At 45.9% G+C, this 17,528-nt stretch overlaps 1 protein-coding gene across 8 annotated transcripts in view; it reads right to left on the bottom strand.

The window, feature by feature from the left end:
- Window positions 1–1,211: 1,211 nt before the first annotated feature.
- Window positions 1,212–17,528, bottom strand: part of LOC135391829 (RNA binding protein fox-1 homolog 3-like) — a 318,229-nt gene continuing 301,912 nt past the window's right edge. For 5 of the 8 annotated variants that reach the window (XM_064622323.1, XM_064622326.1, XM_064622321.1 and 2 more), the window contains 7 exons: window positions 16,324–16,378; window positions 11,411–11,461; window positions 9,635–9,779; window positions 6,465–6,519; window positions 4,735–4,844; window positions 4,556–4,640; window positions 1,212–3,571 (listed from right to left, as the gene is read on the bottom strand). In XM_064622323.1, the coding sequence (XP_064478393.1) occupies window positions 3,527–3,571; window positions 4,556–4,640; window positions 4,735–4,844; window positions 6,465–6,519; window positions 9,635–9,779; window positions 11,411–11,461; window positions 16,324–16,378 (546 nt within the window). In that variant the 3' untranslated portion in view covers window positions 1,212–3,526. The remainder of the gene's footprint in view (window positions 3,572–4,555; window positions 4,641–4,734; window positions 4,845–6,464; window positions 6,520–9,634; window positions 9,780–11,410; window positions 11,462–16,323; window positions 16,379–17,528) is intronic. The other 3 variants (XM_064622324.1, XM_064622325.1, XM_064622327.1) reach the window with 1 other exon arrangement.

Consider the following 17,528-nt stretch of genomic DNA (forward strand, 5'->3'; position numbering starts at 1 on the left):
TGTTGTGAACAAGCTTGCACATAAAGGCACTAAACCCAGAGGAACTTAGAAAACTCGATACACACTGCAAATAAGCAGAACATTTATGAACAAGTATTTGTGAGGAAATACATTTGGTAACCATTTAGTTGATTTGATTCCTCCTCCCCAAAAGTTGTGCCACGAGTACTCTTTTCCTCATTCTTGGGGTTTTAAAGGGGTATAGTGTGTCATACGGCATTCAAACAGGGCAGTCAAACAGACGAAACAAACAAACGATATTTAATTATCAACGCTGCTTCCGTAGCTGCGGAGGGCGGAGGGGTGAAGGCTCCGGCGGCGTGACGTCACTCTCTAAGCGGAGGAGTGAGAGGGCTGCGCCCAGACGCGAAAGGCGCAGTCTACAGTCGCGCCGTCCTTAGGGAGGGAGTGACATTTTCTCGTTTTTCCAGAGAGGGAATTCCGGAAAAGACTCAACATATATCCGTCGTCTGCCCTTGTCATGTACTCCATCGAACAACGGTCAAACTACACGATTATTTCGCGTAGGGTTTTCTATAGTTGTATGGTTTTCCGGGAATAAAATGACATCATTTCCAAATCAACTGGAACAGATGCGACCTTCCCTTTAAGGAGGTTCGTCACCAGCTAGTACTTGTCCGCTTTCTCAACGTTCTAGTTTACTGTTTACCCTGGTCGTGCATTCACAATACAGTAAAGTGTACCTTAAGATCGCTGAAGAAACCCAGTGCCAGGGATCTAACAAAGATGACGGAGCACACGACACTAACTGACAAACCAATAATTTTATTGCGCACAAAGTTCTGCTTCCTATATCCCGCTCCTGTACCGCCTCCTTCCCAGAGTTCCCCTTCACTCACCTGAGGCACGAATCATCGAACTGCCCAATTTTGAACTCTTTTCGAGGTAAAGAGTACAGACAGAGAGGTAAGGGGAGCTGTGCTCCCTGTAGCTCAAAGATCACACATGGAGATTGTGTCCTTTCTTTTCTCGCGGGTCGCCCGGATGCCATGTAATCTGAATCTTATCCACCGTATCCTCTGCATATCAGAGCCGTCTTGACTGCCATCGTTCTATTGTCTATTCGTTGCACCCCCTTCCCCATATTTCTTGCATGTGGCTTCTGCAGCAGCTTTCACAGTGGAGTGGGCATTGCCTTCACCTTGCAGTTCTGTCAATATTAGAGTCCACGAGTCAGACACCAGCCAAGGTTACAGATTGTATGTCATTTATTTTAACCAATACAAGTTTCGACACTGAGACCTCTCAACATAATACAGCGAGTGTTCCGATAAATTACAAAGAGATTCGTCGTGGGTTTAAACAAATGCACAAAGATCCTTTAAAAAAAACAAAAAAAAAAGGTAGTGGGGGGGTGACAGGGCAACATTCTCGCGACACGTGTAATACTATCTACGCGAAAGACCAGGCACGCCCAAACCCTACATTCACCGATGAGTGAAACTTTTCATGATGTGCACACAAACGAGAGTTCCCACGAGTGCATGTGATCCACGCACAACGGCCAAGCACGTTACGACACCCACGAGGAAAACAAACTCCATGAATTTCGAAGAAATAAAGAAGACATGGTTCCAAAAATGTGGTTCACCGACGACACGGCAACTGTCCTTCCGAAGAAAAACCAAAATCAGAAAAAAACAAAAAAACTTTACATTATAGACAAACTTTCTTTTCGTATCAAAACCCGAAGTTCTCATCTGCGAGTGACGCTGGTTGGCCCAAGAAGTCTACGAGACACGACCAGGTCGATGGCGACGAGAAACGGAGAGACGACATTTAAAAGAACGCAGGAAAAGATTACAAAAAGAAAGCATTCTAATTTGCGCCGTAAAGAAGAAAAAAAAATTGGCTCGGGAAGGAATGCTCGTAGGAACGCAGGGGAAAAGGTCGTTTTGGAAAAAGGTGTCGTCACTAAAAGGTAGTCTCAGAAGGCACGGAAAGAAATAACCACTATGCAAGGTGCTGAAGAGAGCAGAAATATCTAAGAGTTGCTAACAGTCAATGGATACTTTTCTGCACTCACAAAAAACATACACAAGCGAAAAAAAATTTGCGACTCCGCACCCATTAGCTGCACTGAAAAGGTGGGGGGGAACGTGCGACAAAACAGTTGCGTTTCAACTCTCTTTTACGCGTCATGCTCCGCAAAGTCTCGTCGCTCTTTTTTTTTTCCTTTCTAATTCGGGAGTTCACCGCTTCTCCCTTTTTTTGTTTATCGTGTGCCTCGTGTCCCACGTACCTCCATATTATGACTCGTTCTCTCTTTTGCCGAGGAAGACGCGAGGAACACGCCACATTTCCTTCCTTCGCCTCCGAGGTTCCCGCGAGACGCCGCGCCCCCCCACGAGTTCAAAGGGAGGAAACCTGCAGGTGGTGTGAGACTCTCGCGAGACAGAAAGAAGAAGAAGAAAAAATGTTGCACATGACTCAAGTCAGGACGACACACGCACAGACCATGGGAGCGACTCCCCTAGGAAACCCCACCATGCCAGACGATGAGAGAGAGGTAACGATCGCTTATCAAACTTCATGGCTGGCATCTTTATACCAGATGCAAGAACAGAGAGAGAGAGAGAGAGAGAGAAAAAAAAAGTCCTATGTACACAACTCCTTCGTGCCAGGCAGACGCTTGACAAAAATCTACGCTAATTCCACGACCACGAGAGCCGACGGTGTCCGCTGTCGATCCGCCGGGAAAAGAACTGCTCAAAATTTTGTCAGAACCCTATTCGATAAAAACGAGTTACTGCGAGGGATTACTTTTGTTTTCACCTCGAGGCAAAGCGAATATGTAAGCCCAGCTCTGACTAGACACAATGGGTGATGAGGAGTGGCGGCAACCCGCAATGAGATAAAGCGACATACAAAACGAGTGACAACTACAACGAAAATATATATATATATATATAAAAAAAAAGAAACCAAGGAGGTCCACGAGTGAAGAGGGAGAGAGAGGGAGAGAGCCACAACTTGAGCTTCGGAGCGTGTGCAATAAATTATGTACAAATGTGCGTTTGATTTAAGAGTATTTTGTCTTCGATAACGTGACAGTGCGCACGCACGCTCGGACTGCACGACTCAGAAATAAAAAGGGGGGGAGGGGGGACGTGAACGATTCGGAGCCCACGACGACATCGGGAGAGGAGGTAGAAAGTCGGCTCTACTAAGAACACACAGATTTTCTGGGAAATGAATGGCTAAGGGGATGAGGAGGATGGTGGTGGGCTCGGAACGGGACCAGAGGGGGAAATGCTGAGACAACGACTAAAAGCCATTAAATAAAAAATGATGACACAGGTGGCCGCCGGTGTTTCTTTGGGAACGGGGCGGCAATGTGGGGCTTTGGGGCGGGACGCAGCTGGAGAAGAAAACTCAGGAAAAAAAAAAAAAAAAATGCTGGAGGTTCGGGTCCCCAGTCAGCTGCAAATCGTCAGAGTAGCGGCAGTCTTCTCCCAGTGGTAAGAGAGGGGGCTGTGGTACAAAAGTGGATGCCGAGAATGCCTCAGTACGGCGTGAAGCGATTGTAGCCGCTCCGGTAGACTGCAGCCTAAAACGAAATAGAAGGTTGCACCGTACTTAGTATCAGGAAAGAGCAGCGGCTAACAGCAGCAGCATTTGCATTCCCGCAGCAATCTGCTTAACGCTTAAAGGTCACAGAGGCCTCATTCGTGACATTCTAGTTCTTTTTTTCTTCAGGGAATGTCAAGAACGAGGTGACATGTGGGGCAATCAGCACGCATGTTTGAGGGAAGCAAAGTGCTACAAGCAGCGCTCAGCCGGTACAACTCATTGTCAAAGCAAAAAAAAAATTTGCCAAACCACGTGTGAACTCTTTAGCAAGTGTGGAAGAACTGTCAATTTGTTGTTGGTAGCCCTACGCTTAGAGCTTTCTGCTTTAGGGTTACCACTGGTAGAACCTGTTTTTGCCTCCCGATTTGCATCACCATCACACAGGATAAAACCTGGGAAAATATCTGAGAAGCACACTTGCCAAAGTGCAAACTCCGCCACTCAGCACGAGTGGGCCCTAACTGCTTCGCACATGGTGTTGCCTCTCAACCATCTTGTGTCTTCTTCTCACTTTTTTCATCTTTTCCACCCGAAAATCTGCCCTTTCATATACAGTCAAACTCCTTTACAACGAAACTCAGGGGACTGCAAAAAAAGTTCACAGTAAAGGTATTTTAGTTAAAAAGTATGTCCATTATTGGACCTATAGGGCTCCAGCGGGACAGCAAAAAAATTTGCTGTAGTGGTATATTTTCGTTAAAAAGGTGTTCGCTATAAAGGAGTTTGACTGTAGTGCCACGAGATTTTATTGTTTTAAAGCTTCTAACAAAGAACCTGTTTCCCCCAACTTGACAGAAAAAAAAAAAGACTTAGCTACGAGTCATTAATAATTTACGTCCAGTTACGATGCTGCTTGAACCACAAAGTATCGCGGGACCTCCTGGAGTCACGGACATTCCTGGTGCTATGTATACATTCGTGTGGCAACATTCTGAAGAACCAAGAGCGATGCCGAACTTACTCCGTAACCTGCCACGGGTCCGATGCTGTGTCCCAAGTAAGGATCTGCGTACTCGCGTCCGTAACTGTAGTACAGTGAAGGAGATCTGCGAGGGAGAACACATTTCTTTTTTTATCTCCTCTTTATAATGCACATGCTCAAAGACCAGTTTTTTAGCGACCAATGAGTGAAACGCTCACCCTGCGACCGCCGTGTAGGACGCCACTGCTGCCGGTTGTGCCGCGGCTGCTGCGGCTGCGTAGCTTCGTGCCGCTGCTGCCGTGTAGGCTGCGCTTGCTGCATATGTTGCCTATGCGAAAGACGTACGCGTAAGTGGGGCGCTAGCGTGTACAGTTTACGATGAAAACGACTTCTGCATGACACTCGCAGCACCACGCTGCTAAAGCAGAAACACGCAAAAAACAAAAAAAAAATCTTGCAGACAGAACTTGGTGAGGGATGAATCGGCACTTTTTGCGCATAATTCTGGGTTTGAGGTGTCAGACACCAGGGGTAAAAAGTACAGTCGCCGATCGATTTTTCGGACATGCTCGATTATTCGGACTCGTTCGCGGAACGGCCGCGGGTCCCATAGAGTTGATGTATAAGAGCGTCCAAAATTTCGGACGCCGTGCAGCTCCGTCACTCGATATTTCGGACTCTGTTTGCCCAACCAGCGAATTTCTCTCTTGGGGTGACGGAAAATATTGGTATCGTCCGAAATTCGTATCGAAAGAAATCAACCAACTAAAATATTGAGGCAAAATAATAGGCAGTGAAGATTGTTCATTTTCCATTCCTCTGTGTAGAAGAGGTCTGTCGTGGCGCCTTTGCGTCTTCGATTTGGCCAACGGCCCAGCACGTGCCCTCCGCCCGCGAGTCGCGCTGTAAAGCGAGCTTCACCTAAAGCACGCATGCGTTAGGTGAAGCCGACTTGCGGACTTGATGACGGCGGTGCCTCTGACAGTGTACATTGACGAAATGTCGCTTCGGGAAATAGAAGCTGATGTTATCAGGCAGAGCTGGAAGCGCGTTAGGAAAGCACAAATTTTTCCAGCCTACTAGGGCTTAGTAAAGTTTATTTTGAAGCGAAATTCGTTTTCTCGGACCGCTCGATTATTCGGACTTTTGCGCGATCCCCGCCGAATCCGAAAAATGGGACGGCGACTGTACCAACATGACCTAGATCCAGAATCAAATTGAGAATTTGTTACGTCGTCTCTTCATCCCTGTCTCGGATTCCCCTCCTAGATCCAGAAATCTTGCACGCTCGTCGACGTAACTTAACAATTAAGAGTAAGCCAATCAGGATCGCGTTTTCAAAAGCCATAGCCAATAGAACGTGCTTTTGGCGGTCGTGGTCACGGAGAACCACCACCGTCGTCTGCGAGTTGTAATTGAACGTTCCCCCGTGTACTAAATGGGGAAAACTTGGAAATAAAGCGCAAAACGGTCGCAATCTTTCTCAAAACTGATTTTCTGGAAAGCGTCTCGCACTTTTTGTCTAAATATTTAGGTCTGCAGGTTCCAGGTGAGCTGCAATCATTTGCGGGTTCTTGAATTCGTGGAACAGTGAATTGCAGTAGCAGACAAATGCTGAACCTTAATTGAAAGAGGGAGAGGAGGCAATGCACAGGGTTTTCACTAGGGGGTGTTGAGAGTACGTTTCACAGCAGCGCCTGGAACGAAGACTTACGCCTAACAATCGTTTTCACGGGCGTCTCTTTATGCCTGTCATCGTGCTCTACTAGTTGGACATGGTCGAAATTGCGAACTGTCACTTTATTTTGCTAGTATTATTAGCAACGTTGCCCCTCGAGACATTACGACTGATAATGTGCCCTTTTTACCCGGAATCTATTTTCACAAACACGGATGACACACAGTTGCGCACACATTATACAAAGGGGGTACAAGAGCAGTGTCTTACCGGTAACTGGTACCTTTCAGCCCCTGCGTACGCTAAGAAGGGGTCCTGATACACCCTGATGAGGCATAAGCAGAGAATGCACACAATTATTCTTCACAGAACACAGAGTGGTAACTGTCATTATGTGCAAAGAGAAACATCCTAGCTGTCATTCACTAAAAACACGTCTTCAATCTATTGCGTTTTGTGCCTTTAAAATTTGCTTTCTTGAAACTAAACATGGATAACTTGTGTTTTACTGCTTTTACACCCACATAGGTCAACAGCTTTGTTCGTAGTTTATAAATGTGGCCCACGTGTCTGTAGGTGAGGAAAGGTTTTTAGTTTTTCGCTTTGATGATAAATGTGGATGGGATCTGAATTTTCTAAAAATTATAGGCCCCTACGAACCAGTCCTGCAAAACAACTGGTTCCGCAAACACAGAACCATAGTTATGGTAATTTTCTATTGTGCATGGCTGAACTGAACGTAATCAAAGAGTAAACAGATTTAAAGGGGCACTGAAGCTAAAAAATTTCTCCTTGAGGAATGAGAGGCAAAGTGAAAATTACAGTTTCTTTCGCTCGTAAATCACTGAGGATGAATCCAGTTCCTTTTGTGTCCATGCCACGGTAACGACATTTTCCATTCCCGGAGTAGAAACCTTCGCACTTTTGTGACCCATTAAAACAGGGTTTTACCTTCTTTTCCATGGGTTTGGACAAAGTCTGTATGCAACTTATGTGGGTGTAAGTACAGCACCTAAATTTGGTAATGGCCCAAAAGTTGCAGGGAGGAAATGCAGTAACGCAACGAGTTTGGAAGAAAAACCAGGGATGGCCAATCAAAATGCATGTTCTGTCACTCCTCCTAGCAGTTTCAGCCTCTAGACCTTAAGGGTAGACCGCACAACAAAAAAAGAAAAAAAAGAGAGACTTCACTAACACAAGAACTTCACTGTCTTTAAAACTACCAGCCCAGCGATGGGGAAAGTAAAAAATTGTTAAAGGTCAGCTCCGCCAATAATTCTGTTTCAACAGTCTTCGTAAAAGCATGTAACACGTTCACACGGGAATGTTCCGACAATCGTAAAGAGCACGTTCGAGTGATGTCCAATAATCTGCGTGGCTTCAAATCTGGTGACGTCACCGTGGTGACCACCAGATGACGTTACTCGTACAAAAGCACTCATGTCGTAGACACTCGCACGCTTTTGAGTTTTATCGCGCATTGCATTTTGGTAGTTGGACACTGTGTCGCTAATTTTAGGACAATATTTCTTAATTTTACGACGACAGGGCGAGAATTTTTGTCGTTCTTTCACAATGTCGGCGGGGCTAGCCTTTACAAAATAAAACGAGGCTCCAGTGTGGATGTGACAGAAAGTCTGCCACAGTTTGAGGCGCAGGCCTGGCTGTTTTCAGTGGCAGGCTAGACAGACGATGACTTTGAAAGATTGAAAAAAGAGACGCATGCGGGTGAGGAGAAACGGTCGCGTCATCCGCAGTGCAAGTTAAGAGATGGTTATGGCTTCACGCAAGACGTCCAGAGAAAAGACGACGACACATTATTCGCACGTAAAAAAAAAAAAGGAGAGAGAGAGAGAAAAAAAAAAGTTTCGTCTGTAAGCCAAAAAACGGAGTGGTGAGACAACAGTGGCCCTAGTGACTTTTTCTACCACATGCACACCAAAGCAGTAAATATCAGCCAGATTGAACACCCAATGTGCAAAGATTAAAATGAAGAAAGACCTTCATCATACCCAAGTAAGAAAACAAAGATACTACACTAGTGATCACAGGTGGCATTCAAGAGAGCAATAAAATTCCGAACACACGAAAAAAGTTTGACTTAAAAACACTTACTTTAAAGATAAAAAGCCGTAATGTTACTGAAGATTGCAGCGAATAGCAGCAGGAAAGGCAGCAAAACTTCTTTTGAATATCAGTAACTATGCACTAATAGTGACCAGTGTACGGACCTGCTTTTCTACTGCAATTAACATTTCGTTAAACTCTCTCTTGAACCCCACAGCAGCAAAATTGCAACGTGCCGAATCACGATGCAGCCCCTGCGCAAGCAAGAACGCCATACGCCCCCACTCCGCAGCCCTTTCACACCCATTTCCTTTTCTCTCCAAGCTATACAAGTGCAGCTCAAAGGGTGTGTGCATGCTTTAGAACAACGTACGCAACGAGGGGTGGGCTCACGTCCAGACATGGAGCGCCGGGGGGGAAAGGGGTGCATCGGGTGTCCATACCTTTGTCCTTCCGGAGGTGAGGCATGCTGCAGGGGTGTCTCCTCTAGAAGCATGTGCTACATAGGTCTACACCCCTGAAAGGCATAGCCATAAAAGCACAAGGCACAGAGGTCTCCTACAGAGGGCAACCATAAAGCGCAGTGCTGAAGGACATGCTTCAGGAGCACACGTCTCAAGAGCACATGCCTCAATAAGGATTTCCTAAACCCCCCCCTGGCACACCCCCATAGAGCATGTGCTTCGGGGGTATGCCACTTGTGGGACTGTGGTCATTGGCTATGATGTCTCCGCAGGATTAATTTGTTGTTCTTTAACGTGCTACTTTTCGTGTAATGCGCGAACTAATTCTCTTAACGCACCGCAGCAGTACTCAGAGGCAAGAAAGACCGACGGAGAAGCAACATAATCAAATTAAGTATGCGCCGTCCCAAGGACACTCAAACGTAGATAAGAAATTTGTGATGCAAGCAAAACTCAAGTAGGTAGCTTATATGAATGCCAAGGTGTCACGTAAGGAAACAGTTTTCAAAGTGCTGTTTCCCCCTCGCTCAAGTTGTTTCTTATCTTATGGCACTTTGTCAGCACATGAACTAGCTCAGTGTTCTTTTTCTTGTGGTCCGTGCTTTATCCTCTAATTCACACGATGTGTGTACCATTTGTGTAGCAAAATCTGCATTTACACGTTGATTTTGAAGGGAATTATGGGTCGGCTCACAGAACCCCCCTGCCCCGAGGCTTTGCATTGCACACACCCTTATCGGACAAGATTACGAAAACAAAGAGACCCAATCGTAACAATTTCAGGGCATTACCCTGGCGGCCCAGACTTTTCGTGGGCGGCCGTAGGAGGGGGAAGTGTAGCGTCATCCGAGCACCAGGGGCTAGCACCGCGTCGCAATTCCTCAGGGGGCGGCATAGCCAAGAACTTACGGAGTGTAACCATGCAGGGCCGTGGCAGCCGCGGCCGCGGTTAGTGGCGAGGGGTGTCTTGCAAAGGCGGTGGCGAAAGGGGCGGCAGCAGCAGCCGCGCCCCGCGCCCGGCCCCTCTGAATCGCAACGCCCCGCAAGGCCGCCACTGGTGTGCCAAGATGCCATGCCGGGCCACGACGTGCAACCCAAAATCAAACGGGGAGAGAAGAAAAAGACACCGACGACAGGCAAACATTCGTCAGCAGACGTACCACCGCAGGGGGGCCACAGAAAGAGAGGGAGACAAAGGGGGACAGAGTATAGAAGAAGGCACATTCCCCTCTTTCCATGATATCCAGCCTAATCATAGCGCCACCTAATGCTTCAGATGGAAGGGCTACTCGCTATGGGACCCCCTCTTAACTTTAACACAAGATGGGGGGGGAGAAAGCATGCCGCGTGTCCGTTACAGTCGTGACAGAGTTGTGCTGCCGAGTCTATGTGAGAAAGCAAAAAAGCAGCTTATTACGGGCAGAAAAAGAAACATTTCTTGTGCAGACCTCTGCACTGCAAGTTCTTGCAGACTGGCTAAAAACATTAGGAAGAAAAATAGTTGTTTGCTACGTGTAAAGTAGTCAGTTCGAATAAGCAACCGCATCGAAGCCATTTTAAATTTTGTTGGAACTTGCAGCGTGACGCAGATTACTTCCCGTAAATAAATGTCAACAAAAACTGCGTAACTCAAAACGGCATAAATGACATGCGCTGGAGAATTTGTCATGCAAACGCGTTTACCACCTTCCCTGGACATACCGCGTCATAGATATTTATTTAACGGTAAAAACTTGATCGGAGATATGAATGAATGCGAGGGGACATGAGGAAACCCATTATGAAGCATTAGGCACATCACAGTTTTATCCATGTGGATTCACTATTCATTAACCGTAGGGCCCCCCTTTTCCAGGTCAAGCCTGTTACGACCTCTGTGTTGTCTTGGGTGAGGGCTTTGATGTTAAGTCTTTGGAAGGCGTCCCTAACATATTTCGACAGCCTTTTACTGTCTGCGAGCAATAATTTTGATACGCACTAACACACCCAGTACGCTTAAACCCATCAGGCGCCGCAACATAAATAAGCAGATCGTACTCTTGCCCGGAGTGTATCTTAAAAGAGACTAAAAAAAAAAAAAAAAACCACTCTCGGTCATGCTTATTCCGACTCATTTAGGACTGAATATTTCTTCCTCGACCCTGAGAAAAGTAAAAACCTGAAAGAAGGGGGCCCCACGAGGCTTCTCTCATCAAAGAAACAGATCACTTAGAAACACAGCAACAATGCCAACCAAAGTTTACATCAACTGCACCCGCGGAAGCAGAACGGCTTACCCTTCTAAGCTCGCAAGGGACAAAAATAGGTGTGCAGAACAGTCCTCACATGTTTACAATGAAAACTCAACATGCCAAGGTAATATAGATACAATGCCTCCAATGTACCAGGTATGAAGTTTAGCACCAGTGCCACATGATGCCATGAAGCACTATCATCACTACTATAGGATCTAGGCATGCTGTAGCAAGCTGAAACATTGCTTTCCATTACGGCTCCAGTGTCCCTCCACCAAATGGGGGGGCGACCTTTCACTTCGGCATGCTCTCCCTCAACCGTTATTTTTCCCCCCCACTGTCTTAATATGCCTCGGCTTAATGCTCCGCATGCTGCAAACAACTTTCACACTAAGAACGTGCAACTTCTGTCAAAAAAATCAACAGCTTTCGTAAAAGAGGGTGCACATACACGCTAGGTGGCGCACGTGATCAGCCGGCTGGGTTTCTGAAAGGGAGTGGCCTTGCAAAAAAAGAAAAACAAAGGAATCAGCATCACAACCAAGTTTTTTTTTTTCTCGTTCATTCTTTAGAAACATTTCCTCTGTCCCCCGCGTGCCTTCGCTCCCCAAAAAACGTAAACAATTTGTGACTGTCATTTTGAGAGTCATGTCACGCAAGACTTTTAGAGAGAGAGAGATAGAAACAGCACGCAATCACCCAGAAGCGCGCAAGCCCCCACTGATTCAGAATGCAGGCTCAGGGGTGGGCTTTGGTGGTGACCGGTTGTGCAAGCATGCGGCTACAGGTACATGTCCCCCTCCCCACTCCTGGTGAATCCAACCCTAGAGTTAGGCTTGCCATGCTAGCACCACCGTCCTGCCACACAAGGGTAGTAATGGTAGAGAGGAAGCAACATGTCGAAGGAAGGATAGCGAAAAGGACAAGGGGTATGCTGTTGCACTGTCAGTGTTGCTGCACCAAACTCAGCATCAATCATTTGCTGTGCATCACATGCATTTGCATCTGCCAGGGGTGTTGCCAGGGCCACAGTATTCTTACCCGCAGATATAAAATAAATTCGGAAGAAAAAAGAAGAAATGCTTGACTGACAAAATTCCGAAAGCATTTTGCTGTCATCGTCAAATCTGTAGGTATTCAACCTCTCAGACGGAGCGGACATCTCAGAGTGTGGCGCAAATGCGATGTACCAAAATTCCAAAGTTGTCGACGCTCACAGTCAATGCAGTCATGACTCAGCTACTACAAAGACACTACATAAACTACCTCACGGCCTCAAGAACTAAACAAGAATACAATGGCTGTAACTGATCTACAATGACTTTAGTTTGCCCAATCTTCTTGAGTCGATACTATGTTGATTAACCAACTGATAGATGGGCATAACGGATTCAGTCCGTACAGCAATTGCAAACGAGGGAAAACTCAAGATTTGTGACAACAACTGTATCGGCCTTGGTAGTCTCTTTCACTTCAGTGAACATACTAACAAATGATTCAGACTTGTGATATACATTAATGCAAAGATAAACATATTGCATTACAGCATGCAAAACACATGCTTTTCTTCAGAACCACCTGAGCTTGAAGTAACACAAATATTACTCAGGGCAACATGCTCTGTCACTTTCCCATTCGATATTTCTTTGTTAGCTACCATACAGTAGCTTGCTTTAGAGCACTGCACGGGCTCGGGCTTACCCGAAAGCCCAAGCCTGGCCCGTGAGTCGGGCCGGGTAAAGCCGCCGGTACATTGCCGGTCCTAGATAGGGCTCAAACCTGTGCAACGCCACTTTTTGCTAGCCACAGTCTACTTTTACAGCCCGCTTCACTGGGCCGAGCTGAGTCGGGTAGCCTAGAAATAGCTCGGGCCTGGCCTGGCCAGGTATATCAAAGGAAGGCCGAGCCTGGACCTTAGAATGTGGCCCATGCAGTGCTCTGACTTGCTTACAACATAACTTTAGGGACACCTGGCATGATGTAATGATTTGCAAATGCCCGTAATTGCATACAATGCAACCAGTTCAGGCTAAGCATGGTCACAAGTTTCAGAGCATATTGGTTCATCACATAGTGATATATTCTACACAAGTTTATTCCTGTGGAACATTCTCTACCACAATAGCTATTCTATGTGTACAGCAAAGCGTACGCAAATGTGGGGTTTTACGCTGCTGTCTTTGAGGCTCCCAATTGTAACTTCTAGACACAATTACCTCTCAATTGGGAACACCAAGGCTCAGTGATGTCGATGGTGTTCCCAATTTTGTGTATGTGCTGGGTTATGAGAGAAAGTACAAGGTTCACGCAGGCACATGCAGGTTGCTTCTTAATGTTCCGAGAAGTATGACTTTGCAAATGTGAGCGTATCAGTGTTGTTGTAGTCAGTCAATAGTATTCCTAGGGAGGTGAGGTAGGCATTCCTGATGCAAGTGTGTCACAGAAGTATAGTGGAGTTCTGTTAGTTCGACCCTGACGGGACCATAAAATTAGGTTTAATTATATTTGCTCACACTGAACAGGTTCACTTATCTGAGAATAGAATTAAAGAAATTATCAGAAAGCTGCGTCATATTTTCACCGCCATATATCACGCACCGTTGCTAGCGCTTTAAATACGCATATGGAAATGTGCAATGACAGGTTTGAACGCATACGCACACACAGGGGAGAGTGTTTGGCGTTTAGCTTTCCTCCTTGCTCTGCCTTGCGCAGAGAGTACATGCTTTGCCATGCAAATGGAATACCAACAAAGAAAGTGGCATTTTGGTACTTCCTAGACATTGTCACAATTCCAGATTGAGTTCTTTCTGAAGATCCTGTCGCAACTTTTTTGCTATCATGTGAAGTACAACACATACGTGTGCACATTCACTTAGTTCGTATTATCTGAAGTACGTAGAAGCGTTTTTCTGGAATATGGATGCTTGCCAGTACATTTGAAAGTGATTAAGCAAATACAAAACACCCGTTCATTTAAAGTCGAAGAAGTCTTCCATAGACTTTGAAACACTTTGCACCAAGAATGCAGACCCGAGATCCCAGCCCGAAGTGTGATTAAAAGCCGACAATGTCTCGAGCACTGTAACAGGACTCTGTGGTATTTTTCCGGTCACAACTACGTGTACATGCATGATCGTGAGCCACTGGAGCTGTTGCCATCACACGAGTGAGTCAATGGCCACAACAAGCTGTACACAAAAGTGAAATGCTAGGTTGATTTCTCTGCTGACACCCCACCCAAGAACACACACGAATCTGGTGAAGACAGAGAGAGACAGCAGCCTACGCAGGCGAGAGGAACAATCAGGTCGTCTCTGCTACGTCTACTAACGTCTACGTACAGACAGCTCTACATTCACAAGCAAGTTAAAACGTCCAGAGGGAAAAAGAAGTTTCCACAAACTTCCCCATGGCAGGCACAACTCCCAGCGATGCAATTAAAAAAAAAAAAAAGAAGAAAAAAAATAGACACGGAGCTTAGGCAACAACGTTCGCTTCGGACAGTGCAGCAGCGGACAAAGTGCAGTCATGGCAGACACAGCGGAAAGGGAAAAAGTGAGAGAGAGATCGGAGAAGGGCGTGCATATCTGTACGGCATCTCTCGCCTTTTTCTGGCGCAGGTGGGCTCTGCACTTAGAGCAGGCAGTGATAAGAGAGTTAGCACGAAAGCCGCATTTGCCAAAAACTGAGGAAGTTAACCGGGGCTAGTTCTTAAATATGCAAGACCATGGCAGGCTTTCTTTTGTAAAAAAAACTGAGTATGGAAGCATCATAGAAATTCCATCACAGGCACACCGTACTGCCCAGGCTGAGATCAACGAAATGTAATTCGCGTGGTTACATGGGTTAAATCACACTCATATTTATGTTTGCTAGCTTTAGACATCGTAAGAATGTTTTCGCCGGGTGTTTCTAGGATGTCATCAGCTACGCCGCAGCTAACATCTTGCTAGAAAGCGATAGGAAGAATGGATGGAAAATGCCTATTACTGTTCATGTTCAGTTTGCTCCTGGTTGTCTCCTTCAGTTGCTGCTTCCTGTCAGCAAACCTTATTGAAGCTAAGCCTAACCCAGGTTTGTCTCCCCGTGCATTACACTGACTCCTGTGTTTCACGGCGCTTACAGGAATTATGCTTCCGCGTTATCCACCGTGCTCGCCTAAGGGAAGCACCCACCATTTATGCGCTATATACTGTCTGGAAAGAATGCAACAAAAAAGGGGCTAGTCAACAGAAAGAGAAGTCATGACCACCAGTGGGGGATGGCACCGACCAGCGCCACGCCCCCGCAAAGAGGTGTCAGAGAGAGAGAGAGAGAAGTGGGGAGAGAAGGGTAGGGAAACGTGACAGCGACAACAAACCCAGCAGCCCAACCCTTCGCCTACAGACAAACAGGAGAGAAGAAACTACAACACAATCAATGCTAGAGACAAAGTGGTCATGGTAAATGCAAAAAATTGAGCTCCCATCATGAACACAGTGGCATTTTTTTTTTCTTCAGCAGAACAGGCAAGTTCATCACATCAGGCAAAAGTGAATCAAATGACATGTGATTTGGTAAATGTGTGCCAATAAAGCTCAGGTCTGGCATATCGTTTCCTAATTAGGTATTTTCACGTACTTCAAAAGACACAAGCGTTATGGAGATCCTGATTTTCATGAAAATTGGGCATCTATGTTACATAGACAGATTGAAACATGATTTTAAAACAGAAGCTGCACCAGCCAAGGAGAAACGCATGGCGTCACACCTTAGCTGCATGCACGCTGATGCAATAGAATGTCCAAATAAATGCATATGTGCTTACAAAAACGAGTGCAGAATTTGGACAGGTAGCAATCTTCCAATGAAAAATCAATTACATCCAGAAAGTTTACAGAATGCTCAGAGAACCAAGCAACCACACTTGAGCTTTCATATGTTCTTTATCTGCTTACAAGGAACTAATTCCTGCACCGAGCTAAAAACTTGTGTGTGAAAGAAAGATCAGTGCTCGTTTTACTTCTCTGTACCAAAACAGCAGGCAAGAAAGTGTTAGGAATCTTATCTCACCTATTATTTGATTAATTAAAAGACTGAAGATTTAAGTGAATAGGGAAGAGTGCAGGTGAATTCAGCTATGTTAAATCAGGTCCTCTACTGTGTGCTCTAGAGATTCGTTTGGAGCTAAAGTGTGTGCCATTCAGTTTCCAGAGGTACCACCCCACCATCGAAAACCCACATATTTTATCGAAGACATTGAATCCATTATAGCTCTGGAAACAGAAAGGCAGCACTTCTGGTGGGATGCTGTTCATTTCCTAACAAAACCGAGCGCTCAAAGACGTGTGCGGGGCTGCTCGATCTCCGTAGACTACTCACCATTGGGGATTGTCGGAGTCTTCTTCGTCTGAACCCTGGCAGTCGCATTGTTCACCTGGGACGAAACAATCAACCTTCAGTGGCGCAGTAAAGGCGGCCAGATGAACGCACGGACAGGACAACAGCACTAACTCATGTCGCGCCCGAGTGTATCCATGTTTTTGCACTCAAGTTACGCAGCATTCCAGTTGGTTATAGTATTTATTGATACTGAGATCACCCAGTGTTAAAGTGCTGTAAAAGAGGTTGTGACACTTCTTCCCGAGCCATGCCAAATAAATGTGAAAGACAATTATGTGCGCCTGCGTTCCATTTCTTACACCAAAAGTGGTAACGGTAATGTAGAAAATTGGCACCAAAAATACTGAAACTTGTCTGGCTCTGACATCACTGTGGCCGTCCCAGCCAATGAGGCAGCATGAGAGAGAGGTCACATGCTTATAAGAACCAATGACAACAGCCGTAGCTGTCGCTACTCCAACGTCAAGACTGACGCGTACGCAAGTTTGAGGATTTATATGTCGTCAAATACAACATGTAGAGAAATAATTAATTAATATATTAAAGTGTCACAACACCCTTAAAGGGGCACCAAAGTGCAAAACCTTCCCCTTGCCGGAAAAAGACGCTGTTACCCTTCATACCAACACAAAAGGAACAGGATTAATCCATTGCGTCGTTCGTGATTCATGAGCTGAGGAAACCGCAAATTGAGCCCTCCCTCTCAAGGAGCACAACCATATGGAGGGGCCTTGGATTGGTTTCCTCGAAGAATCCCTCGCAATGATTGGACAAATCGTTTGAAGAGACCAATGGGAGCCTGCTCTGCATTGTCGGCCTTCTTGAGAAAGAAAGGAAGCATAAATTGTGGCTTCTTTCTCTCGTAAATCACCAACGATGCAACACATGGATCCCGTTCCTTTTGTGTTAGTGTCAAAGTCACGACCTACTAAATTATAACGACTGTGTCGTGGGCACCCCTTCCCAGCGCCGCATTTTTGGAAGGTAGCGGTGGTGCTACTCATCGTCCCAGTTATTGCTTCCTCAACTTCTACAATACTTTGTACTTCAGCTTAACTTAGTATTTCTGTACAAGCGGTGGACGTTCCACAGATGTTTCATTCTGAGGTTGATTATCATCATCATTTTACGCGTTTTCATAGGAGCTATCGCTGTCGTCCGCTACGGTAGTCGTACATACGCTT

This window comes from Ornithodoros turicata, chromosome 4 (assembly GCF_037126465.1).
Source record: "Ornithodoros turicata isolate Travis chromosome 4, ASM3712646v1, whole genome shotgun sequence".
Taxonomy (NCBI): domain Eukaryota; kingdom Metazoa; phylum Arthropoda; class Arachnida; order Ixodida; family Argasidae; genus Ornithodoros; species Ornithodoros turicata.